We start from the raw sequence: 26892 nt of genomic DNA on the forward strand, positions 1-26892 counted from the left end.
ACCTGATCTGTCCTCCTCAGAGGACAGATGCAGAGGGGGTTTTTTAGCCAGAACTTACAGGAACTCAGTTCCGGCACCTCTCAGGTGAGCACCATTGCATTATATGAGAACAAGGGAGGAGTTCATGGTGAGTTCCAGCACCTCATTTTCTAGAAAAACAGCACTGGGAATCATAGCTGTCAACCTTCCCTTATTTGTCGGGAAACTCCCTTATTCCAGCGCCATTTCCCACTGCTGTCCCAGATTTTTGATATCCTGTAAATTTCCCGGATTTCAAAGGAAACAACTCCTCTCCCTCCCTGCCGGCCAGGGAGGCTCCTCAACTGCGTTGCTCACCAGTAAGGAGTCTTAGAACGACTGGCGGGTGGAGCTTGCATGCCTTGTGCCGATCAAATCGGCCGCGTTGCCTGGGGACTCGCCTTTGCTCAGCGCTTCCCAGCGGAGAGGTGACAGTGTGGTTTTCCTTGCTGCTGTATCCCTTTGCCGGGTTGCTGCGCTGTGGGAACCACCGCTTGAGGCTTCGTTTGGCTGCTGGCTGGGCTTTCTGCCTTTGGGCCTTTGGCTCGGAGGGTGTGTGTGTGTGTGTGTGTGAGAGAGAGAGAGAGAGAGGGAGAGAGTGACTGTCACTTAAGCGGATAATAGGAATGCTGTAGCTTCACACACTTACCTTCACACAATGTGTAATTAGGGAAGTTTTTTACGCAGGATGTCAGTACTTTAGATTTACAAGGGGATCTGAGAGATGAATGGGAGATACGGTTTGGCAGTATTAATGGGACAGCTAAATAGAAACTTAACCCCAATAGTTAGGACCAAGATTCAAATCCTGACTGGGTAGCTTTGCTCACTAGTAACATTGAACCATGAGGACGAGATGGTTGGACAGTGTTCTCGAAGCTACCAGCATGAGTTTGGCCAAATTGGGGGAAGCAGTGGAATACAGGAGTGCCTGGGACAGGTGAGGCTGCTGATCCCTTATTTTCAAATCTGAAAGTTGACAGCTATGCTGGGAATATGTCATATTGATTCGTTTCAATGGGCCTACTCTCAGTAGGTCTAATGTTGGATACAACACATTGCTTTTTTGTTGTTGCTCGCATAATTGTGCTTCTGTTTATCAGAAGAGGCCAGGACTGGTGCAAAACTGCCTCTCCACCTATAACCTCAAAAAATCTTGTCCCTTGTCCCCCTGCCCTCCAAGATTTCAAGCATTGCTTAAATGAGAACATTTATGAATTTGTTGTATTCTGAATGCCCATCACTGCTGCACTCTCATAGATGCTGTGTGTAGCAGCATCTTAGAGCTTCAGCTGTATTTTGGAATTTTGGGGTCCCCTGCTGCAACAAAAATCAGATTTAAGCTGGTTAACACCTTTGTTCAATGGGCAAATTTATAGAAAAGCGATGTAACAACTTTTAGGGAGAGCTCCAAGTGTAAAGTAAGGGCGCCATCTCCTGGTTTGAGTTTTGCTCATCCATATTTTGTTCACAATAACGCAGCATTAAATTCCCTTGTGTGCAGTGCATGGCTCATAAATGTATATGGTGTGTGCATATGTAAGTTTCTATAGTCCTCCATTCCTTCCTATGAGGGTTGCTGAAGGTGGAGGGCTTGTGCAAGTTAGTCGAGGAATGGAAGAGAGTGTCTTGTAATACTGTGGCATCTGAATATAGACTGCATTTTTAATCAAGGCATATATTGGCTAATATCTTGATCAGGTTCCTAAATTAAAGAGAGAGTTTAAAGATTTTCAAAAGTTTCATGCCAAGCAAGAAGGCCAGCTGTTTAAAGGACACAGGCAATGTTTTTCCTCCTAGACAAGCCCCCCCCCCTTTGATTGATAGCAGAAAACAATTCTCAAAGTCGTAAAAGCTGGAATTACAGGCTGAAGAGCAAGGTTACGGACCCAACATAATTAAGAGTTTGGTAAACAGTAAAATAAAACCATGTGCCTTAAACTTGAGCCTAAGGTCAAAAGGCCAAGAGCACATGGAAAACAAACCGGCTGGAGAAGGGGGGGAAGTGTGAACAGGGGAAAAGGTTTTTTTTCCTATTTTATTTTGAGGCTGTAAACTGTTCCTTCCTTGTTACTTTTAGGAAGTTTATCCTTCTAAAAAGCTATCTATGATAATGTATGAAATATCCTGGCTTAAATGTAATTATGCAAAGGATTTAAGAAATGCTAGATTTATCCTGAAATTAAGTCAGCCAGCCCAGCCCCCTGTCAGACAAGAAGACGCCAATCGAGCACTTATGACAAATGGCTGTCAGACCTTTGTTTAAAGACCTCTAAAAGGAGATATTTCATTGATGATGCATGAGAATATGAACCCGAGGTCTCTGACATCTGTTCAAGATAAAAATTTAAAATTATTAACCATTTGTTTTAGAAGGCAATAGGGCAAGGGGGGCAAGAGGTGAGCTGGTAATTAAGATTCCTTGTTGAGACGCATGTAAGATATATTAATACTTATTTGTCATTTATAGATGTAACAATATATAGCTCTTTGTGTTCCATATAAGGACAGGAGGATATGAGTGTATTTTTGTGATTGGTTATAGCAATCAGCCAATAGGAAATTCGAGCAGGCTGATTGAACAGAGGCAGCCACAGGAGGAACAAAGGGGGGTGGATTAAGGGAATATAAGTGCTGGCCATAATGGCAGGAGGCCAGGCCAGAGCTTGGTAACCATATACCACTGTGCCTCTTATTTATTTGTCTGACAAATAAATTATTTTTTTAATTTCTCTGTTGCTGCGTTGAATATTTCATTCCAGCTAAGCGTTAACCACAAGCAGGGTGCTACATTTTATGGTGCCTGCGACTCGGATCAGTGGTCTGCTGGAACGCAGCCCCTTCGCCTCACTGAGCGGGGTACAAGAGAGAGGACAACTGTGCCTACCCAGCGCGCACTGGAAAAATTTTTTCCAGGGGAACGCAGCAGTCTCGTCTGTCTGATACCCTGCCCACTGACGGCGACGGACCGGGGGGGACCAGAGAAATAAACAGGGAACCAGCTAAGGGTAAGTGCACTAAGGGGTTTTGGCCCTCCAATTAATTGGGAGGAAGAGAAGTCCTGATCAAACTTCTGCGTCTCAGTAAAGGGGAACTGAGTACGCTAGGTGGCTGGGTACATCAGATGGTGATCTGGTGTAGGGAAAAGGGAAGAATGGGAGGTAGTGTGTGGTGAAGTATCTGGCGCATTGCATGTGTGAGAAAGTACAATGTGTAGCTGACCTAAGTGTGGAGTGAGTACTACTTCGTTTACCAGTAAGGTGTGTGTGTGAGTGACTGAGTGGATACTTCACAGGGCCATACAATGGGAGTTGGGGGTTCAAAGGGGGGAAATACACCTTTTGAATGTATGTTAAATAATTTTAAGAAAGCCTTCTCAGGGGCATATGGAGTCAAAATGACGCCAGAACGCTTGAGAACGTTATGTGAACTAGAATGGCCAAAACAAAATATTGGATGGCCATCTCAAGGAACCTTTGATATAAATTTAGTAAGCAAACTTTGGTCTAACATCGCCAAAGAAACTGGAGGGTGCCCAGAACAATTTTCATATATAGATTCTTGGCTGAGCACATTAAATAAAAATCCTCCATGGATAAGGGAATGCAAAGTCCAACAATGCAAATTATTGGCTGTAAAAGCCAAAGCTAGGAAAGGAATCTTGCCAAATAAATTCAAACCCTCCACCAGTTGTAACCCCAAGGCAAGAAAGTGGAATGAATAATGGGGCTGGAGTCACAGAACTTGATTCCTTGATAGATTATGATAAATATCTTCAGGAGGCATTGGAGTCCTATAATGAAGCCCAAGCAGAAGTGGTTATTCCACCTGTGAGTCCCAGTAGAACTCCATCTACAGTCTCCTTTAGTGGAACAACTGATTGCCTACCCCAAACCCCTGTACATCCAAGTCCTAGAGAATTATTACAGAAGTTACAGGGAGACCTTAATCGGTCAGCAAGCAATACAGCCGGGCGTATAAAGCTGCTAAAAGAACGCCTTGGGACAAATACCATCCCCTATGATTTGAGGTCCCTAGAGCAAAGCGAAGAAAAAGGTCACGTAGTAGCCCCTCCAGTACATTCCATTCACAACTACGGATCTGATGAATTGGAAAACACCCCATCTTTCGCAGAAAAACCTCAGGCTATGATGGACTTGGTGAACTTCAATAGTAAATACTCATAGTCCTACTTGGACAGGTTGTCGCCAGCTCCTGAATACTCTCTTCACCACTGAGGAAAGGAGAGACATAATTGAAAAGGCACAGATATATTTGCGTGAGCAGGCCAGAGTGGGAAATATTTATAATATTGACCGTCATCTCCAGGAAAACTTTCCCTTGGAAGATCCTAATTGGGATCCAAACAATGCAATTCACCTGGCCAGGCTTACCACCTATCGCCAGACGCTTGTGCAAGGTATCTGCAGGGCATGCCAGAAGCCCACTAATATGTCTAAAGTCTCAGGAGGGTAGACGTGTTACCCATAACACTGTTTCGTGTTCGGTGCACACCCACAAAAAGACTTAAGTTGTCACCTTTTGAGCTCCTGTATGGGAGGCCGCCCTCCTTTGTTCAGGATATTCCAACTGACCTCAAACAAATAGGAGAACATGTGACACAGGGACAAGTGCAATCTCTCTCCCGTGTTTTTGTCTCTCTCCCGTGTTTGTTTGTTTTGTTTTGTTTTTTATCTTAACAGGTGGGCCCTCGAGCGCACGCCGTGCAGCATTGCCAAGCCGATTCATCAGCTCCAGGCTGGCATAGCATATGGGTGAAAGAGTGGAAACGTGATCCACTTGCACCTAAGTGGCGTGGACCTTACACCGTCTTGCTCTCTACTCCAACAGCGGTGAAGGTAGCTGAGGTGACCCCCTGGATTCATCACTCCCGTTTGAAGAAGTCCGAAGGCAGTTGGACGTGCAAAGGTGACCCCTCTAATCCTTTAAAACTGACTCTCTCCAAAAACCCCTGTATCTAGCCCTACGGGGAACGGGCTAGGTCACGGGCAACATTAGACGACCGGCCTGCTGCAGCCACAAACCTGGAAGCTGGCTGACCTGCGCACGCCTGAAGCTTGAGGAGCGTCTGAACCAGCAGCTGTGAAAGGGAAGATTCTCTTATACAATTGATTGACTGCCCCCTTGTGGAACAATTATCAGAGATATTACACATTGGGGATCCTTGGGATATATGTTTTGGTCTTGGTGGTTCCCCATTCCTGTCACTGGGGGAATTATATTGGGACTAATATTTATGCTATCACTATTACCAATACCATTAAATGCCATTGGTATGGTAAGCGAAATGCCACACCAAACAGAAGTACAGAATTTCCCCGGATGGAACTCAACTAAACCATTACGAGTTATACCTGTACAAGGGGAATTCTGTGTACATAAATCATCAGATGCAGCTGATTCTACCATGATAGGCTCTTCTCATTGTCACTATACTTGGGATAATATTAAGAATACCTGGGCACACGATACTACCTATCGAACTCGGAATACCTTGCCCTGTGCACTTCCTTTTATTCATGCATGGAAAGTGGTATGGAACATAACTGTGACAGAAGAAAGGCAATCTAACATACTGCACTGTGAACTCTATACCTCTTGTGATATTTCGCCTTATGCACTCCACATACCAAAACCCTCAGACCCGATGGTTGTGGTGGATATGTGGAGAATGGGCATACAAGAAACTCCCTTCCAAATGGAGTGGGACTTGTTTCCTGGGATGGGTATTACCACCAATGTGGATTTTGCCCACTAGTATATTTCTCATATAGCAGGAGGAAGTACCCAAAGTTGGAGCGATACTGATGATTGGCCACCAGAGCGCATTATAGCCTATTATGATCCTGCCTCCTGGAATCCTGGTGAGCTCATACAAGGGGCACGGGATCCTATTTATAATCTAAACAGAATAATTCGATTGCAAGCAGTAGTGGAACTTGTAACCAATGCAACGGCCCAGAGTTTGAGACTTATTGCACAACAGTTGGATGAAAGTAGAGCCCCATTTTGCAGCTGAAAATGGGAATGGATTATGTACTTGCCAGGCAGGGAGGCCTGTGTGGAGTCTTGAACTTGACAGGGAATGCCTGTTGCTTTAACATTTCTGATAATGGTGAGGCAATCCGTGTGTTGGCCACAAAGATGGAGAGTATAGCACATGTCAAAGGGATATTATTGTCTTGCTTGTTTTTCTTGACAGTAGTGATGGTTTTATGTATGATGCCATGTATCATCTCATGTTTTAGGAGTACAATTAGCAAGATGGTTTCAAATGAAACTCTACCTCATATCATGGCACTATATAGAGCTTTTACTCAGGAAGATCAAGCTATCAAGGACGCTTGGTAGCAAGGTCCTTGAGCTTGAAAGGGGGGATTGTGGCATCTGAATATAGACTGCATTTTTAATCAAGGCATATATTGGCTAATATCTTGATCAGGTTCCTAAATTAAAGAGAGAGTTTAAAGATTTTCAAAAGTTTCATGCCAAGCAAGAAGGCCAGCTGTTTAAAGGACACAGGCAATGTTTTTCCTCCTAGACAAGGCCCCCCCCCCCTTTGATTGATAGCAGAAAACAATTCTCAAAGTCGTAAAAGCTGGAATTACAGGCTGAAGAGCAAGGTTACGGACCCAACATAATTAAGAGTTTGGTAAACAGTAAAATAAAACCATGTGCCTTAAACTTGAGCCTAAGGTCAAAAGGCCAAGAGCACATGGAAAACAAACCGGCTGGAGAAGGGGGGGAAGTGTGAACAGGGGAAAAGGTTTTTTTTCCTATTTTATTTTGAGGCTGTAAACTGTTCCTTCCTTGTTACTTTTAGGAAGTTTATCCTTCTAAAAAGCTATCTATGATAATGTATGAAATATCCTGGCTTAAATGTAATTATGCAAAGGATTTAAGAAATGCTAGATTTATCCTGAAATTAAGTCAGCCAGCCCAGCCCCCTGTCAGACAAGAAGACGCCAATCGAGCACTTATGACAAATGGCTGTCAGACCTTTGTTTAAAGACCTCTAAAAGGAGATATTTCATTGATGATGCATGAGAATATGAACCCGAGGTCTCTGACATCTGTTCAAGATAAAAATTTAAAATTATTAACCATTTGTTTTAGAAGGCAATAGGGCAAGGGGGGCAAGAGGTGAGCTGGTAATTAAGATTCCTTGTTGAGACGCATGTAAGATATATTAATACTTATTTGTCATTTATAGATGTAACAATATATAGCTCTTTGTGTTCCATATAAGGACAGGAGGATATGAGTGTATTTTTGTGATTGGTTATAGCAATCAGCCAATAGGAAATTCGAGCAGGCTGATTGAACAGAGGCAGCCACAGGAGGAACAAAGGGGGGTGGATTAAGGGAATATAAGTGCTGGCCATTATGGCAGGAGGCCAGGCCAGAGCTTGGTAACCATATACCACTGTGCCTCTTATTTATTTGTCTGACAAATAAATTATTTTTTTAATTTCTCTGTTGCTGCGTTGAATATTTCATTCCAGCTAAGCGTTAACCACAAGCAGGGTGCTACAATACTTCTCTTGGAGATGCCACAGGTCCCATAGCACAGATGTGCAGTCACATCCCCACAGTAAAACTTTCAGGTTCCACTTGCTGTTGCAAGAATTGTTGTTTACCCATGTTTTAGGTTTACCAAATGGTTTAGGTTTTAGCTGTTTGACTGTTAATAAACATCAGTTTCGCCAAAGTGGAAGCATTTTGCTGCTAGGATTATTTTTATCAGGTCTGGGAAATGTGGTGCCAGTTTCACAACCACAGCATGCGGAACTGCACAGCACTGAAGCTATTATCAAAGTGCTAAATGATCGGTCTGATTGTTCTATCCAGAATATGACATTACTTTGACATAGCACTCTTGAAATACCCTAAAAGAATAGGGCAGAAACTTGCTCTCTGCTTCCCTAGAGGGCAAGACTAGATTTAAGTCACAGAAAGGTAGATTTTGGTTGAATCCAGATTAAGGCTACAACCTGAGTCAACATGGCTAGATTTGCAGAGTATGTCTCCAGTCCTAAGTGTTGATATTAATATTTCCCCCTATTACATAAGGAGCTAGGGTCTCACCCACTCAAAAGTATTCCAAGGGGAACTTATTTTAAATGAAAAATGCAAAGAAAAGATCAGGAAAGATGGGGTGAAAATGAGGCAAAATGAGGCAAAGGGAGGCTGCTAACAGACGGTTTACTACAAAGATGGAAAAGGAAGTCTTCAGCTTTCCTGGTCCTGGTGTTGTTTTTTATTTTATTTTTATTAAATTCCAAGAAAAAAACTCCGAGAAAAGGAGCTTAAAAGGCTGGAACTTCAGCTCATTCCCGGAGATCTGACAACCCCTCAGTCCAGACACAAATGCTCCAGCCTTTGCGAAAAGGCTGTCTCGCCGCTTCTCTAACGCCCTCGAGCTGAGCGGCTCTGGCGGAACCTTTCTCCTGTGCTCCCTTGTTTCTTTCCGGAGGCCGCTTAGCGTTGGGGCGCGTCTGGGCCCGATTGCCCCGTTGCCATGGGGATTGCCCGGAAGGAGCGTGTGCCCTCTTGAAAAAGCTCCCCCGGCTTCTTCCGGTGTTGCGAAAGCGGCGGCGAGAAGGTAAGTCAGCCCGCGAAAAGGGAGAAAGAGGCTCCTGGGTGGCTGTCTAGGAGCCAAGCCGGGTTGTTGGGTTTTTTTTTGGGGGGGGGGATGTGGGATTTTTTTGGAGGGCCTGCAAGCCCCGAGTGGCGTGGGCAGAAACCCCCTTCACCTGCCGCTGATTCTGCGAGCACCGCCAGCAATCCTCCTCCTCTCCCTTGTTATAAGAATTCTAAGGCCTCAAATATAGACTAAATATTCATAAATGCACACATATCTCTATATATAAACCATGTGTCTGAAATAGTACGGGAGAGCAATCCTGAGGCCATTTTGACTCTCAGTGACCTCAAATGCTCACCTGCAGTGAGGGAGGCAAATAGGGAAAGCCTCCCCATTGCCTTTGCGCTTGCAAATCCTGTCTTAAGGGTGTATTTGTGTATGAATAGGGTGAGCCTGTGACCTGGATTCAGGAACTAAAGTAATAACCATCACAAAAGAATGGCCAGGCTGCCCAGCTAATGCAATCGGCGACCATTATCAGGTATCCTGCTAGGCAGGGTTTCTGCTGTAGACCGCCTCCAATGATATATGTATGATGATTTTGGGGTGGTCTTTGGCTTAGGGGGTTGGGCAATGTCAAAAGTCTTTAAAGCTTCCTGCACACTTTTGTTGAGGGTCTCTCCCCTCCTTGGAAGGAGGGGAGGGGACTCTGTTGCAACAGAAAAATAAACATCTGCCTCCATCCATTCTTCTCTGGCCGATCATGGACTTAGGGGACTCAGATTCCCATGGGGAGTTGGGAAGCAAAAGCCAAACCCCAATTTTTACATCACCATTATCGAAATCACACAAGTCAGTTTCCCCCTCTTTTTTCTGTGTCCCCTAACCAGCCAGCAGTTCACATCTCTTCCCCTTTCCCGCACTCCAGGTTGCCCTGGCATTATTCACTTGCCTTTAGGAGCCTCTGGAAAAACAAAGGAGGAGCTTTCCACAACAACTTTGTCTCCGTGCCCTTTTTTAAAATTATGAAGCACTTGTTTAGCGAATGGGTGTGGGGCAAGTCTTGCCAGGCCACCAGAAAAGTGTTCATGGTGCTAGGTGTTTTCTTAGCACCAAACTCTAATGGAAATGCTGGTGATGCTTCAAATGCGAGAGGAAAAACTGCATTCTGTAGCTCTTTTCAGAAATGTAACGCTGTACTGTAGAATTCTCAGACTGATTTTATGATGATACTTTTCAAATGTGAGAGTATGGTAGGCCTTCAAACTAGGAGACACCTTGATTTTGAGGGAAATAAAAAGACTTTGTTTTTCTATCTTCTCCATACTTTTTGTCCTATTATGTCTTCTAACATCCCGGCAGTGACTGTGGTTTTTGAATAGAATTTGATATACTTTAATACTTAGTAAATGATAAAAAAAATCAACAATTCTGTGGGCAATTCCAACTGGTTAGGTTGATACTGTTCTTTAAACCGCCCTGAAAGCCCTGGGTATAGGATGGTATATAAACTCAATTAATAATAATAGTAGTAGTAGCAGTAGTAGTAGTAGTAGTAGTAATAAAGGTAAAGGGACCCCTGACCATTAGGTCCAGTCGTGAGCGACTCTGGGGTTGCGGTGCTCATCTTGCTTTATTGGCCAAGGGAGCCGGCGTACAGCTTCCGGGTCATGTGGCCAGCATGACCAAGCCGCCTCTGGCAAACCAGAGCAGCGCACAGAAATGCTGTTTACCTTGCCGCCGGAGTGGTACCTATTTATCTACTTGCACTTTGACGTGCTTTCGAACTGCTAGGTGGGCAGGAGCAGGGACCGAGCAACGGGAGCTCACCTCGTCACGGGGATTCGAACCGCCGACCTTCTGATCGGCAAGTCCTAGGCTATGTGGCTTAACCCACAGCGCCATCCGCGTCCCAGTAGTAGTAATACAAACAACTAATTTCACAGAGTTGTGAGAATAAAAATTGGGTGGCGAGAGAACCATTATACCACCTTGAGCTCTTCAAAGGACAGGTGGGATATACGGTAAATGTAATACATGGAAGTAATTAAATAATACCAAAATATCAGTAACCAACTGTGGACCTGATTTATGCTTTCAGGCTGCTAAGATGTCGAGCCAAAAGAAGTGTCCAGACTGTGGCTCCTTGGAAATTGTAGAGGACTCTCATTATGCTCAGAACCAGCTGGTGTGCGCAGACTGTGGCTTCATTCTGACTGAAGGGCTTCTCACAACCACATATGCTGATGAAGAACATTTACAAGGTGAGGCTAAGAATAGCAAAATAGCTCAAAACTCTTTGTATCTTACAAAGACATCGGATTTGAGATATGACTTGCAAGCAGTTCTCAAATATAGACAGGCCCTACACCATTCAACAGTTTAAAAATGGGTGCATGTTTGAGAGCTTGGACCAAAGTTTGGCTGATACCTGTGTTTTTATCTCATAGAAGTCACATATTCACGGAGTACTGGTCAGAATGAGCAAACGAGCCGTTGTGTACAGCGAGGTACGTATTCTGCATTACTCTGTTGATGCTTTGTGGAAATTAATGTGCCTGTCATCCACAAGAGCTGCATTGTTTCACTTTCTAAAAGCAAAGAGAAATTTGCATTTTTAAAACAGTCTTACCTATTTGCTGTGGGACCAACATCAAAACAACCTATTTTCGAGTTTTAGAGTCCACAGTTCAGTTTGATTGCCTGATCAAATCCCACCTGAATCATTGACAGACTGGTTAACCATAGTCAAAATAAAAAAATTCCTTCCAGTAGCACCTTAAAGACCAACTAAGTTAGTTCTTGGTATGAGCTTTCGTGTGCATGCACACGAAAGCTCATACCAAGAACTAACTTAGTTGGTCTTTAAGGTGCTACTGGAAGGAATTTTTTTTATTTTGACTATGGCAGACCAACACGGCTACCTATCTGTAACTGGTTAACCATAGATCAGTCTGTTTCCATTACCATTAAATGGCCATTACAATTGTGTGTACAGCTGCAAAAAATAAAAATCAGTACATAACTAAAAGCTAAATCAAAATCAAATATGAAGTTGAAACAGCAATACTAACAGCCATTCTCAATTAGAGCCCCCAAAGACTTTCATTTGAAAAAGTTCTCCATAATATCCAAAAAAAGCCAAAGTAGGCTTGGTTTGGACACTCCAGTTACACTACCACAATTGAAAATATGTTGTCCATGATTGCCACCCATCTATCCTCTGAAAGTGGGAGCATGTGAAACAGAGCCTCCACAGATTATCTTAGTATATGGGCAGCTTCATACAGGCAGAGACCTACCCTGCGGTTAGATTTGTCACTGATAAATGTGTATGTGGAACATAGGCGCCGACTCCATGGGGCTTGAGGGGGCTCGAGCCCCCTCAAAAAATTTTTTTGGGGGGCTCAGCCCCCCCAATAATCTCGGGCGCCCTTCCAGCAGAGCGCCGCCGCCGTCCCCCGCCTCCTCCCCACCTGCTCCTTCGCCAGCCAGCCGCGCGCCCTAATGGCGGGGGCTCCTGCCTCGCTGCTTCGCAGCACCACCGCCACTGCCAAGGCACTGCCGGAAATCCCGCGAGAACAGGGGAATCCCGACTGGCCACACCTCCCAGCCAGCCAATCGGCTGGCTGGGGGGCGTGGCTTGCCCTATTTAGGGCCGGAGCCACTTTATTTGCATATTCATGAGCTTATTTATTATTCATGAGCTTTCCCGGGCCCCCCCAATATTTTTTATAAGTCCGCGTCCCTGATGTGGAAACATTTCTTAAGTACTGCTGTGGTATTTTCCCCCACAGGAGTCAAAGGTGTTCGGGATCTCTGCAAAGTTCTGCGGCTTCCTTCTCTGTTTGAAGATACAGCCGTGTCCTATTACCAGCAGGCAATCAAACGTCCCTGCTTCAGTTTAGTCAGCTTGGAGAAGAAGGAGATGCTTGTGGGCTGTTGCGTCTTTGTGACCTGCCGCCAGCACAACTGGCCCCTGACCATGGGCACAGTCTGCCTGCTACTCTATGGAGACAAGGAGTTGTTTGCAAAGACCTATCTACGCTTCCTGAAGGAACTGGCTCTGGGTGTGCCTACTCTCAGCTTGATGGATATGGTGAAAACCCACCTAAACGGGTATGTTGAAGTTCTTATGCCCTTTCCTTGACAATACTTCTCAAAGTTGGTGTGCAATTTCCATATTTCAGAGACAGAATTTACAAGTATCATACGGACTGTGTGGTATATTGATTGGAAGGCTGATGAAACAGCAAGCTTCTTAAAGTTCAGCAGGGATGGGTGTGGTCAGTGCTTGGATGTAGGAACCCTGTGTGTGCTGTGTGCTTCCATCATGGAAGAAATGGGTATTTTCATATGTGCATGTATACTCCAACTCCCTGATTTCTGAGATTTCATCTGAGGCACTTCAGGCAGGTCCAGGCTTTTCTCTTTAGCCACAGGGGCAGCAAACTTCCTTTTTTAAACAAATAATTCTGAGAATTGTGAATTCTGCTCCTGCTACCAATCCCGTAATTGATTGGAAATCCTTCCCATTATTATTAAGGGCAAGAAGCCAACAAACAGAATTTTGTTGAGCACAAGTTAGGAATAAGTGTCAATTCAGCCCTGTCCATATAGTGCTGGTTAATGGAAGATGCTTGCCTTTTTGATTCAAGCTGCTCAGCTTGCCTTTTTGGTGTCCTTGGAAAATGCAGGGCCTTCTGCCCTTTGCCCTTTCACAGAATGCTTTATTTTCCTCTTTCTTCTATTTGTCTTCTCCATCCTGCCACATCTCCCAACCCAAGGCAGTCTATCTAAATGGCTTGTTTGATTTTCATCTTTCCAGCTTCAAGATTTTCCAGAATTCACCCAGCGTCCCGACTAAGTTTGTGGAAGAAAAGGAGCAGCTGGTGGCAAGGACTATCCAGATGGTGGAACTTGCCAGCGACACGTGGCTGGTGACCGGCCGGCACCCCATCCCCATAGTGACAGCAGCAGCCTTCCTGGCTTGGCAGTCTCTTCGGCCTGTCGATTGCCTCACTTGCACCCTTTCTCAGTTCTGTAAGCTTGCTGCTATGGAGGCTCCCCGGCCAGCCCACCAGAGACTGAAGGAGCTGCATAACATCCTCCTGCAAATGGCTTCTCAGCTGGGCTGGTTGCGAGTGCTGAAAGTGGACCGTCGGAGTGTGGCAAAGTAAATCGGTGACCTTCTACAGGCTGCCTTCCGCATCGTGGATACTACGGAAGACCGTGACCTAGAAAACTCAGCAGCTGCACCACTGCAGCTAATCGATGAGAGCGCTGCAACAGCAGAAGAGGCCTCCCTTTCAGGAGAGAAGCAGAAGTTCAGCAAGCGGAAACCTTTGCTCCCACCCTGTGTCTTGAACCCCGCAAAGAGGCTACGAACTCCTCAGCTAAGCCTTGAAGATTCTGCTATCACTGGGGATGAGCCCATTTTAGACAGTGAAATAGAGCAGTATATCCGGACTCCAGAAGAAAAGGAGATGTTTAGCAAGGCTCAAGCGTGCCTGTGACCTCAAAGCGGCAAGTGATTCAGACAGGCGTGCAAGCAATAGCCTTCTGATACATATTATCTCTAGGAGGCTAAGTTTGGTAAGAATAGAGTATACACTTCCAAAGTTAATGCTAAATACATTACTTCTGGTAAATGAGCCATCATAACCACTAGAGGATTGTGAAAATTTGTGTCCTGGGCTTTTTAGACTTGTCTACCTATGTACTGTCTGAAGCAAAGGGATTCATTGGTTGCCAGATGTGATTCCCGCCCCCTGCCCCCCCAGCTCTCCTGTCCCACTAAGAATCTCCCGCATCCTTCAGGCATGGCTCCTTCCACCCTACTGTGGTAATAATTAAAGACAGGTTTGGGTGGCTTGGATAACTTTGGTTACTGGTAGGGACCACTAGGAACTAGTTGGCGAGGTTGATTATTTTCCTTCAACTCTGAGAAGAGGTATAGGAAGTGGCCACATTGCAGTGGTTTGCATGCTGTTTAGGACAACTTTTGGTGTAAAGATTGGCAGGCTTCCATGCGTATCTCTGGGTGAGAAGTAGTATCCACTCTTGAAGGGTTGGGTGGAGGCAGTCAGCCAGCCTGAGCAACAAATACCTCTTTCAGTTGGCGTTTGACTTGAATTAATGTTTGTCTGGTCTACTTATGGTCCTCATAGTTAGGCATGAGAGAGTGGAAGAGAAGTGTAAAAATCTAATTGCAAGTTGTTTCAGGCATGCATGCTTTAAACCTAGATCCAGAAGGAAAAGTTGTGGCTTTGCAAGCATCTCTTTATAGAACATGGTATGGTGGTTCCTGAACATGATGCCCGTGTCACTAGATAGGTGCTGAGTCAGTTGCCCTGATTAATGGAGCTGCTTAGTTAATTTTTGTCCCTACATGCACACGGTGAGGGGAGAGCGAGCGAGGGGCCTTGGTGCAGCTCCCGCTACCAGGGGCAGTCTACCTGCTGGGGTGTGGGGTGCATGCGCGGAGGGAGGGAGGGAGCTGGTGCCAGGCGCTGCCCAGAGAGGCCTCCTAAATATGACCCGTTGCATCTGATTTTCGCTCCTTCTTTATTTAGGCAGTCATAGCAGGACTTCTGAAGGAATGCGGATAAGGGCATGCTTTAACTTCGAAGGGAGAGAGTGGAAATGCGCCAGAGTGTTGTGTCAATGTAGGATTAGCTGGGTTCAGTACTTTGTCCAGTTCCAGTTGGTGCATTTTAAGGAGGAGATAGACAAACTAGAGTAGGAATCTTTCTGGCGTGTGGGTGGGGCAACCAGCATGTAAATCACATTCTGCCATTGTGACATCAAAATGTTGGCAAGTGGGTTGTCTTGACTACCTGCCAACATAAATTGTGTAGGGTTCCATGTTGGGGTTCCAGAGTGCAAGAGGCTTCGGCAGTGTTATGCCTTGTAAGCCTCCCTGCATTCCTCCTTTCCGTCTCTTATGTCAGAGATCAAAAGGAGCTTCACGGAATTGCTTTCAAAGCCTTTTGCAAGCCTTCAATGAGCTGCAGCTTGGACAGTAGGAGCGATGGTTGAATGGGAGCCTACTTTAATGGCATCCCTTATTGGGCAGGTGAGCATGGCTTCTCCAGATTGGCCTCATGGGCAAATGGGACTGGTGGGTCACGTTTGGTCTGTGAGCCGGAGGTTCTGCACCCCTGAACTACAGCATATTCCAAAGATGGTGAGGAGTCTGGAAACCAAGTCCTATGAGGAACAGTTGAAAAAGCTGGGCATGGTTATCTTGGAGAAGGAAAGGTTAAGAGGAGACAGGAGAATAGTTCTCAAATACTGTATTTTTTGCTCTATAAGACTCACTTTTTCCCTCCTAAAAAGTAAGGGGAAAAGTGTGTGTATCTTATGGAGCGAATGCAGGCTGCGCAGCTATCCCAGAAGCCAGAACAGCAAGAGGGATTGCTGCTTTCACTGTGCAGCGATCCCTCTTGCTGCTCTGGCTTCTGAGAGTCAGAATATTTTTTTTCTTGTTTTCCTCTTCCAAAAACTAGGTGCGTCTTGTGGTCTGGTGCGTCTTATAGAGCGAAAAATACAGTAACTGAAAGACTGTGATGCAAAAGGTGGAGCAGATTTGTTCTATGTTACTCCAGATGACAGATGTAAATGCAATGACTGAAAACATTTAAATAAGATGGTTTTGACTTTACGTTAGGAGAAACTTCTTAAGTGTATGAGTAGTTCAGAGGCGGATCAGACTGCCTTGGGAAGTGGTGGGATCTCCTCCTATGAAGGTTTCTAAGCTATGGCTAGATGCCCATTTGCTTAGGAAGCTGTGTATTTGCAAGATTCCTGCACTGAATCCGTTGGGCATTGGACTAGATGACATCCAAGGTCCCTTACTAGTCCATAGTTCTGTTTGAAGATGTTGACTTCCTGCTGACTAAATGGCATTTCCAGGTGCAATTTACCTATGTATGTCAGAGGCTCAAGGTCCACATGTCCAAACAGGTGTCAAACAGCATGCTGCATGAGAATTATTCATCTCAGCTGTTTATCTGACAGCAGCAAAAGCTAAGCTCTTAACACGATGGATCATGGATTAAAAATGCCACTTTTAGTAAAGATTCCACCGTTGTCCATAGAGTTTACTGGGAGACCACGGGCGAGTCGCACTCAGTCTAATCAATCACAAGGGTTGTTGTGAGAATGAAATGGGATGGGGAAATGAGAACTATGTATGTCACTCATACATAGTTATTTGAAGTAAGGGTGGGGCAAAAATGCAATAAGCAAACATTGCAAGCAGAGGTGGGATCAAACTTTTAAAAACACTTTATTAAAACTTGAAATAAACAGCAGTATAATGTGCTACACCATAATATAAAGAGTTGGTGTGGTGTGAAGGTTAGTGTCAGACTACGACCTAGGAGACCAGGGTTCAAGTGACCGCTCAGCCATGAAGCTCACTGACTGACCTTGGCTCTCAGTCTAACATAGGGTTGTTATGGGGATTAAATGAGGAGGGGTAGAATTACGTATGCCATCTTGAGCTCACTGGAGAAGAAGGTGGGTATTAAATAAGCAGGCAAGCTTTGAAAAACTTGTAAAGTATCCTGTTGATACCTTTCCTGAGCAGAGTCCTGCTGGATCACAGTAGTTGGCATACTTAATTTTATTCCATTGTTGTAAACTTCCCTAACAACCTACTTTTAGCTAAAGGGAAGAATAAACATCTATTAAATAAAATAATTTGTGTCCAGCTTTGGATAGCGGTTATCTCAATGCATCCAGGAAACATGCAAGCAGGGTGTGGAACTGACAGTTCTTCCTTAGTTTGCTGCCTTGGCAACTGATATTCAGTGGTATTAATGCTTGTGAACATGGAAGTTCCATTAAGTTGTCAAGGCGAGTAGCCGATACAAATTTAGTTAATTCCTTTAAAGAGCCTCCTAAACTCTTTAGGTCCATCTCCCAATCGTGAATCCCCTAAACGTTGGCATCTTTGTCTTCTCCTTAAATCTTGGTTTGCAAGAATTTCTTTCTCTAAGATGTGTGCTGCAACACATGCATTATTTTAAAACAAAATATGCTTGCTTCAGAACAGTTTGTTTTATATTTGTACAAATTATTCAGTAGGTTAATTGACTAAAACTCATGATGCCATTTTATGTATAAGGTTTAAACCAGTGAGTAAGAATTAAAAATTTTTTAGCCACATTGTGCTATTCAAGCAATTTATCTAGTACTGCTTTTAAAATGTGAATATAGAAAATCGCTCACTTGTGTTCTAGTGCTTTTCCCTCCTCTAGTTCTTCTCTTTTGTTTCCTTTCCTGTTTTGATATGTATGCTTTTAAGGCATGCAATTTTCTGAAAATATTGTCGGAAAATTCAATATTTTGGGAGAAATTACATGCTTTTGTACATAAGCTGCTGTTTCTGTTCTAAAACTTTCCTGGTAATGACTTTCTCATTTTCTCTCTTTCTAGCTCTGTATCCTCTGCTGTATCCCGCTCCGTTCAAGACTGTTCGGCAGAATTTGTCTTGGTTCATGTTGTGCCTTTCAGGGAGTAAGAAGGTTAGACACACTAAGATGGCATGCATCTTGGGTTTTAGTGCAGAAACAGTCTATTCTACAGAGTTCCTCTGACTGTTGATACCTTTTATGCAGATGTCTTCATGGCATAACCTTAAATGGAGAGGTAGCTGTTTGGCAATGGACAAGGTCATGCTGTGGAGCTGTTCTACCATAACTCATGAACTAGTAAGGCCTGCTGATATTGCATGATACCAGAGCATAACAGCACAGGTTAGGTGGAGCTGTTAAGCGATCATGGGACTCGGCTTAGTAGCAGAGCCTTTCCTGTGTCTTCCTGCAAAATTATATGAATATTTGGGGGAACCCATTGCCCTGGACAATGGATAAATTTACAGTACAAAATTAACCCTTTCCTGGCATGGTTCTCGGTGATCCTCTGGGGGGAGGCCCCAGAAAGCAATTCTGGAGAAACACTTGTTTTGTTTGCTTATAATTATTACATGATTGTAATCCCCTTTATTGAAATTGCTGGCTAAATGCCACTAATATCAGTCTACAGACCTATCTGGCATTTTGCTTACATGGAGAACCTGACTCTGTTTAGCTTGAACTGAAAATTAACTATTTTATACGTAACAGAATCTGAGACCTTGTGGGAAAAGGGTGGGTAGGAAATATTTAAGCCCCTGATGCTGAACCTTTGCTGTTCTTTATTTGTACAGATGGTACAGGCATCACTCCAAACCAGGAAAGAAGGAAAAAGAGAGAGGTGAGATTGAGGTGGATATCCAATTCATGAGGAGCAACATGACAGCCAGCATGTTTGATCTGCCCATGAAAGATAAGTCACGGAGACCATTTGGCAAGCTGAAAGACAAGCTAAAGGGGAAACGAGGCAATGGATTGCCAGACACAGCTTCAGCTATGGTTCTTAGCATTAGTCACTCCCCAGCTGACAGTGAGGAAGAGTCAAATGAGAAAGAAAAGAAAAAATCAAAGTTCAAGACCTTATTCTCCAAACGTGGTTTACAGAAAAGCAACCTCTCTCAGTCCATGTCTGTGTTATCTTCTCTCCAACCGGTTACAGAGAGAGTTCGACTTAATCCCAGTGACTTTTCATCGCGATGGAGTGATAGTGATGATGACACTTTAACTCCTGTTTCAGAGAGTAAGTATTGTCTATTGAAAAGAGAATATATTTCTCATATGTTTTAACAGTTGTGTAGTTTACAAAGTGTGCTAAGTAGTAAAATGTGCCATTTCTTCATAATAGTTAAAGCTGGACTTCTTGTATTATTTAAAGACAGTGCTTGGAAGCTGTGAAGAAACAGAAGTGTTTTCATGATTGTGCCTAATAGTTGTAAATGGGAGGATGCAGGTGGGTCTCAGTGTACTGCTGTTGTTAAGAGCCATCAGTTGATCTAGGGCTGGATTAGGTATTAGTATTTTCAGTAGTATTGGGACTTGTGCTTTCACTATTCTGATGCTGATTTCTTTCTTTTCAGAACCCTCCACAAATGAGGGTCACAGAAGAGGTCATAGCTCAGATAAGAGCAGCACTGCGGACCTCCGAATCACAAAGGCATCCTTGAACCCTTTTGATGAAAACATCTCAGCAGAAGAGAAGCCAGAAAAAAACTCAGCTTCTGTGAAACCATCTCAGACCAAACGCGTCAGGCCAAGGTTAGTCTTGAGAAATGAATTTTGAGATCTTGACATGCTTTAAGGCTATTGCTACCCAGTGGTTTTCATTGTATGTCATAGAAAATATTTACTTTACAGGCTGAGTAAGAACTTTCCTCCTGATAGGGCAGGCATGCCCTGTGTAGGTTTCAGTTGATTAGTAACTCTGCAGGTACCGTATTTTTTGCACCAAAACACTCACTTTTTTCCTCCTAGAAAGTAAGGGGAAATGTCTGTGCGTGTTATGGAGCGAATGCCTGCGGGTGGCGGCGGCGGCGGGGGGGGGGGGGGGATCTGCTGCAGTCGTGAGCAGAGGATCCATAGTTCCCCTTCCTTCCCTTCTCCGTGGTTACAAAGCATGGATCCACATGGATCCTCAGGATTTTTGCATTGGGCTACTCCAAACTCACTGTCAGATCACATGTCTGTGGCCACAGCATGAACACACAAAAATCATATATCTACTATTTCGTTTAGAATAATTTTTTTCTTGTTTTCCTCCTCTAAAAACTATGTGCGCATTATGGTCTGGTGCGTGTTATAGTGCGAAAAATACGGTAATTTGTAGGGTTTCTGTCTCTAGCCTTCTTGAAAGGAGAGAAATGACAATGCATGCTGCCTTCAGAACAAAGATGATCCACTTTCTTGCGAGGGGAGGGCAAAGAGAGCGAGTCAGTCCCTCTTCTGCCTCCAGGATGGAATGATGTCTAGCAGAGAATGTAATCCCCTTTATTGAAGCACACTTCCAAGGACTTAACTGAGAACCATGAAGCTCTAGACAAAAGTCTGTAAATATGTGACACATGACACACTTAATCTAGCTTTGAGGTCCTGTGACAGAAAAGGTGAAATAGAAATATAGGTAACTCGCAATGCTTATTTTACCTACGTGATTGCTGATTTGGGCCGGGGGTTGGGGTGGAGCAGAACAAACAAACAAATGGAGAGCGGAGGAAGCATTACAGAGCAGCATGCTAGAGCCCTCGTGCTGCCTGCTGAGAACCAGGTAAGCGAGACACCTGGTTCTGAGGGTTCCTGGCTCTACGCGATTTTGCTTTTATGTGCAATGGCCAGGAATGTAACCACTGCATAAGATGCGAGGTAGCTGTAATTATATCTTCTGTTAGTGCAGGCATAGGCAAACGGCTCTCTAGATGTTTTCGGCTGACAGCTCCCATCATTCCTAGCTAACAGGACCAGTGGTGAGGGATGATGGGAGTTGTATTCCCAAAACATCTGGAGGGCTGTTTGCCTATGCCTGTGTTAGTATGTCTGCGAATATTCACTTGGATGAGAAAACAAACTTTTTCTAGACATCTTGGGAACATGCCCAACATACTGGTAGCATGCCGGCTACCAGTTTCTTATCACAGATCTGTAAAGGCCCCCTGTTCCAGGAGTGACGTCCTTAGCATTTTAGAAATCTTTGCATGATGCTTCCAAAGTAACTATTTCTGAGACTCATGTGGTAATATGGATAAATTATTTCATAACAGCATGTTCTCCTTTTAAAATAGGCTATTTCTTCTCTTCTCTTCCTCTTCCCCTTTACTTTTTCTTTTCTTTTTCGAAAATGGACTTTGCTGGCTAAATGCCATTAATATCAGTCTACAGACCTATCTGGCATTTTGCTTACATGGAGAACCTGACTCTGTTTAGCTTGAACTGAAAATTAACTATTTTATACGTAACACACCCTGAGGCCTTGTGGGAAAAGGGTGGGTAGGAAATATTTAAGCCCCTGATGCTGAACCTTTGCTGTTCTTTATTTATACAGACGGTACAAGCTTCACTTCAAACCCACCACCCTTTCTGTTATTCCAGAAGTGGGTTCAGATGATGAGCAGCTAGGTGATTATTCCCAGGGTACTGAAAAGAATGCAGTTTCTGGAGATTTGTCCAGGAGTGGAGATGGTTCCACAGAGTTACGGTCCTCCATTGAGGGGGGAGAGCTGACAGCAGATAAAAAGGCGACTGGTGAGAGGCAGACTGAAACACATCCCAAAAAGATCTTGGGTAACCAAAATGAAGCCGATATAGAGGTAATTTAAGACATACTATATTTTAAAACCTAATTGGGTGGTCTGTGCCCTGAGTTAGGAAGCTTGTAAATTTATTGGCGGGATTAGACAAACTGCAAAGGGGTATAGTCGTTTGGAGACAGAAATGTGTTCAAGTTTTCTAGTTGTACGATTCCCCCTGCCCCTGCTATCCTACCCATCTGGGCAATTTTCTGAGCCTTTTACTGACACAAGTTTAGATCTGTGAGTGGGTATGAATTCCCCAGGCTCAAAACTTGCTATCTTCACCAAAGGACTTTGGCCTGAAAGGGATTTTTGTTTTCAGATAAGCAAGGTTTAGTGATTTAGTGCCTCCAACTAATATTGCAAATGATCTGTTTGGTGTTTGAGCACAGAACCTGAATTATTATCACTTAACTGAAACAACCACTACTGCTGCTGCTTTGTATTTATTTAGTACTTTTTGCATGTTATGAGGAGGGTCTTATCTTCACTTTTCCATGTTTATTACTGGGAAGAAATAGTTGAAGGCAGGTGTGTGCACATTTGTCTGCATGCCATAAAAGTACTTACTGGCAAATCCTGAAATCCTGTCGCCCGAAGCATGGGGAGCCCTCCGGAGGGCTCCCCGTGCTTCGGGCGAGTGTCTGCAAGCCTTGCGCGCCCGGCAGGAGGTCCCGCCGGGTGCGCGAGGCTTGGGGCGGCAGCCTGCAGCCCGAAGCACGCGGAGCCCTCCGGAGGGTGCCCCGTGCTTCGGGCAGGTGTGCGCAAGGCTTGGGGCGGCAGCCGCGGCGGGGGGCGGGGAATAATTTTTTTTTATTCATTTCCTCCCCCCCAAAAAAACGAGGTGCGTCCTATGGGCCGGTGCGCCCTATAGGACGAAAAATATGGTACCTCTTTGCCCTGAAATCATTCCTGGGATTCCCCAGTAATCCCTGAAACCAAAGGTTTCTATAGCTTCTTTCTGATCCTTTGACGCCATCCTTGCAACAGTTCTTGATATCAAAATGACTTTAACCTGTTCATGCTTCCTTCCTAAAGAAATATGATCCTTCAGATCCCGCCTACGCTTATGGCCAGCTGACACACAGCGAGCTGATCCAGCTGGTCTTGAAGCAGAAAGATGTCATTGCAAAGCGAGATCAGCAGGTGCGGGAGCTGCAAGACTGCATTGAGCAGCTTTTGAATGCATTGCCTTGTAGCTGAAACCAACTAGGAGGAATAAGTAGGGCAGGCATAGGGCATCTGGCCCTCCCAATGTGCTTGGACTCGACTCCCATCCTCCTCACAGATGGCCATTGGGAGCCCAGAGGTATCTGGATGACCACATGTTTCTCAACCCCATAAGAGAGGCTTAGCACAAAGCTGTATGTGTGCAATGTCTCACTGTGCCTCTTTTGGTTCCAGTTTCTGTATCTGTATGATAGAACAGTTTCTGTAGACAGACGACACTTTCTTCAGTTACAAAAGATTCTGTTTATGCTGCTGCATAAATTGCTGGAAGATGTGAATAGTCAGAATTACTTCAATATGATTTCTGCTGCAGACTAAAAAAACTGGAGACTTTTTCTGATTTCATTTTTTATGGATCTTAGTCCTGGGTTGAAGATTGAATTATTAATTTCAGTATCTCCATCTGCCCCTTAATTTTTAAAGGGTACCTTTACATCGTGGTCCCTTACTCTGGATGGGGCACTAGCCCAGTATATGAGTTTAAAGTTTCCAAAGGATTAACTTTTGTAGGTTTCCTAATAAAACAATACATCCACCATCACTAGGCATTTGGGGTGAAATCCACATTGACCATTGTATGGGAAATTGAACTATTTGAAGATAGCAACTATAAGGTAAAGCATGGCTTTTTGCAAGCGTAAGCTTGTATATGCACTTTTGGCTTCCAGTCAGATCAACTGTGATTAAAAAAAATATTTTGTTGAAAATCTGAGCTACAAATGCAGGCAGCCAAACAGCAATCAAAGTGATGTCTGAAGACGTGGACGGATTAATTTTCATGCTTTTGACTGTAGCCATTCTTCATTTTCTGCCTATGCACTTTCAAGAGGGATGAGCTTGGCACTGAATATCTCTTCAGCCCTCCCTTTGTATTCAGTCACAACACTGGATTATAAACTTCTCAGGTAATCAAAGAGGGGTTGATTCTAAGCAAGTCATACATGGGAGTAGACCTCTTGTAATCAATGACTAAGGACTCTTGATTGTTGTGGGCCTGCTCTTAGTATGACATGATCCGATATCACCCATACATCTTGACTTTTTCTCAATGGTGCACTCTTAATTGCTCTTGATACTGTGCAATCTCATTTGCAAACACCAAAGAATAGGAACAGCTAAGTGGTTCCTCTAGTTTATTCCTCATTTGACATGGCAATATTTATGCAATGAGAGCCCTAAGTACATAGTTTGGAGGTTGGTAGAAAAATTAATACTGTAAGGTTTGAATATAAGACTTGGACTGTGAGCTTGGACTCCATGTTCCTGTTGCCCTACATGGAATGTGGTGCTTGTTGAATAGATTTGTCGATCTTCTTGCATAGTGCTAATTCTCTTGATGAAATCCTCTGGCTGATGCTGTCACCTTTCCTCAACTAGGTCAATGAATTCAGGTGATTGAAAGGGGAGGAACTGTTGTTTACCGTATCTAAAATCTCCAGGGCCTGTGGTGTTTTCAGATATCTGTGGCTCCATAATAGCTGGACCATAAAGTCTGTAAAGGCAAACTTCTGGCGTGTAAAACCAGCATCTAGACGCTTGGGCATCTTTTTAAAGCTAGTATATCTCATTTAAAAGAACCAAATTGCTTTTTAAAAACTTTATTTTAAGAGGCTTCATGTCTCTTGGCTCCTGCTGGAGCCATAAGCACACAGGATCATGCTTTTGGGAACAAGTATTTTATTGAAATACAGTTTTACTGTGTACTAGAAAATGTTTATTCCTGATGGTTATATGGTCCCAAAGTACAGTGGACATTTGTGTTTAATACATATTCAGTAGGAATGGATCTAGTAACAAATAGCGTTGACCGTTTTAATAGAAATAGTTCAGGACCAGCTTCCAGCAGATGGTGAAAATCTTCTAGTTTCTAACCTGTCCTAAAATCTCCAGGGACCACGGGGCTGCAGCTGGCAACACAATGTGCCACATGCAAGAGGGAGTATTCTCACTGGGCCCAAATCTGCTGACCATTCTTCATATAAAGGTCTGCTCAGTTGTATACATTTTGATGAGATTTGGGCAATACACAGCAAGGATACCTTGCAATCTGTGCCTTCTCTTTGGTATCTGTGACTTACGCAATCCTGACATCGAAATGCTGAATTTTGTGAAAAGTGTGGTACATTGTGAGGGATATTTCCCCTTGTGCAAACATTTGCTCAGTGCTTAATGTTGAAGGATCTGAATGTATATTTATATTCTGCCTTGTTACTCTTGGTACTTAATCCCATTGTGTTTTTGGTTTTTTTACGAAGACCTTCATCCTTGTGAAATGTTAAAAATAAAGTTATTTAAACTTGTGAGAACACTTGTGTTTCTTTGCCTATCTTCACAAACTTTAAGTGAAGAATGCTGTATATACAATCCACATTATTGCACGCTATATCAGAATGGTTCCTTAGTCCATACTGATAGAAATGATTCTCTGCTGTACAAGGACTGGATTCCATCATGGTGATTCCAAAGTGTGAAAGAAAAAGGGCTTCATATGCAACTGAAACTTCTATTGTGAGAGCTGTTTGTACATTAAGCCTTATGGGTTTTAAGAAGCAGACATTCCTCAATGATCCTAGAATTGGTAGGCTTGAAAGAACCTGAAAAGATAGTGTAGTTTTAATTAACACTGAAGATTGTGCAAGTTTATAGAGAGAGAGGCTTGCAGCAAAGATTTTGGCTGGTAAATTCCAGTATTACTGTGTTCCTATCCTGCTTGTGGGTTTCCCATAGGCATCTGGTAGGCCGATATGAGAACAGAGCTGGATTAAATGGGCCTTAGTCTGATCCAGGACTTCTTCTTATGTTCTTACATAGAAGCTTCCTCTCCCCTTCTGCCTCCTTAGCTAACCAGTCAGTGAGCACTGGGAGAATCTTTGCAAGTGCTCCCTTAGCAAAATAGAAAGGTGCCTTAAACAGATCATTGATCCATCTAGCTTAGAATTGTCTATGCCAACTGGGAGAAGCTCTCCAGGGGTTCAAGAAAGGGGCATTCACAGCCTTATTTGAACCTTCTGCAGGCAAAATGTGTTCAACCATTGAACAGTAGCTCTTTGCCTTCTCTCGTGTCTTCCACTCTGCAGTCTCTTCCTACCATCTCCCCATCTGTCTCTCTGGCACACCTTCTATTAAATTTCTGTACCACTTTTTCATAACTCCTGCCTTTTTCCTTCCCCTGACCCACCCCTGTTGTTTGATGACAAGGCTTCACATCCAAAGTGTACAGCGTGCAGCTGTTGTGGAAATTAAATAGGCTTAGGAGAAAATGTGAACCCCATAAGGGTGCCCTTGTAAATGTTTTGAGTGAAGACTCAAAAGGCGGTCATTTAAATCTAGAGAGCAAATTCTAAAATCATTTTTGAAGCCCACTCCAGAATATGGCGCAGGGGCTAAGGTCAGGCTCCCTCTTCCTGCAAGGAAGTAACGGAACACAAAAATGCCGGTAATAATCTAGCAAGATGTGTTTTTGTGTTGTTTTTTGCGGGGGGCGGGGCGATGGCTGTTTGCAGAAGAAATCTTTTCAACTACTCAAATTCCACAATTTGAGGCAGCTTTGGCTCCTAAATGCTTCCACGAAACCTAGATCAGGTTGATAAACGTAGCTCATTGCAGCTTAAGAAGCACATAGCTTGTGAAGTCCTGTGACAGTTGAGCTTTGACACCACTCACTTCCCTGTGAAGTAGGAATGTGCCGGAACCAATTTGGATCAAGACTGTCCAGGGGTCCTTTACCTTTACCATAACATTGTGAAGTAAATAAAATAGTGCACCTTATCATCTAAGCCTACCCCATTAAGTGAGAGTCTATGGCTGTGTACACACTCTACCTTTAAAGCAC

General features: G+C 43.9%; 3 protein-coding genes across 5 annotated transcripts in view; all 3 read left to right on the forward strand.

Moving 5' to 3' along the window:
* Nucleotides 1-25366, forward strand: part of RAB11FIP1 (RAB11 family interacting protein 1) — a 47404-nt gene extending 22038 nt beyond the window's left edge. For both annotated transcript variants that reach the window (XR_014520202.1, XR_014520203.1), the window contains one exon: nt 23062-25366. The gene's annotated coding sequence lies outside the window, so the exon portion shown is untranslated. The remainder of the gene's footprint in view (nt 1-23061) is intronic.
* On the forward strand, nt 8532-14290 carry LOC310695749 (transcription factor IIIB 50 kDa subunit-like). The gene is given in 6 exon segments (XM_083480655.1): nt 8532-8644; nt 10728-10890; nt 11077-11136; nt 12424-12745; nt 13455-13803; nt 13807-14290. Coding segments are annotated over 5 exon segments (1221 nt in total). The 5' UTR covers nt 8532-8644; nt 10728-10736; the 3' UTR covers nt 14143-14290.
* LOC310695771 (rab11 family-interacting protein 1-like) lies at nt 15387-25366 on the forward strand. Of its 2 annotated transcripts, XM_083480725.1 has the most exons (6): nt 15387-15704; nt 18074-18162; nt 18846-18892; nt 19629-19806; nt 21584-21848; nt 22869-25366. In XM_083480725.1, the coding sequence occupies exons 1-6, from the start codon at nt 15660-15662 to the stop codon at nt 23031-23033; spliced, it is 789 nt and encodes a 262-aa protein (XP_083336851.1). In that variant the 5' UTR covers nt 15387-15659; the 3' UTR covers nt 23034-25366. The 2 variants fall into 2 exon arrangements, with proteins under 2 accessions (XP_083336851.1, XP_083336850.1); XM_083480724.1 differs by lacking the exons at nt 15387-15704; nt 18074-18162; nt 18846-18892 and adding an exon at nt 18911-19291.
* Nucleotides 25367-26892: the final 1526 nt, after the last annotated feature.

This window comes from Podarcis liolepis, assembly GCF_965112155.1.
Source record: "Podarcis liolepis genome assembly, chromosome: 16".
NCBI lineage: Eukaryota > Metazoa > Chordata > Lepidosauria > Squamata > Lacertidae > Podarcis > Podarcis liolepis.

Excerpts from the sequence above, each read along its gene's own strand:
- LOC310695771 (XM_083480724.1), top strand. The coding sequence starts at position 18,919 with ATGAGGAGCAACATGACAGCCAGCATGTTTGATCTGCCCATGAAAGAT. Across the intron at positions 19,292-19,628 it reads TTTAACTCCTGTTTCAGAGA|AACCCTCCACAAATGAGGGT; the intron begins GTAAGTATTGTC and ends CTTTCTTTTCAG. Across the intron at positions 21,849-22,868 it reads AAAATGAAGCCGATATAGAG|AAATATGATCCTTCAGATCC; the intron begins GTAATTTAAGAC and ends TCCTTCCTAAAG.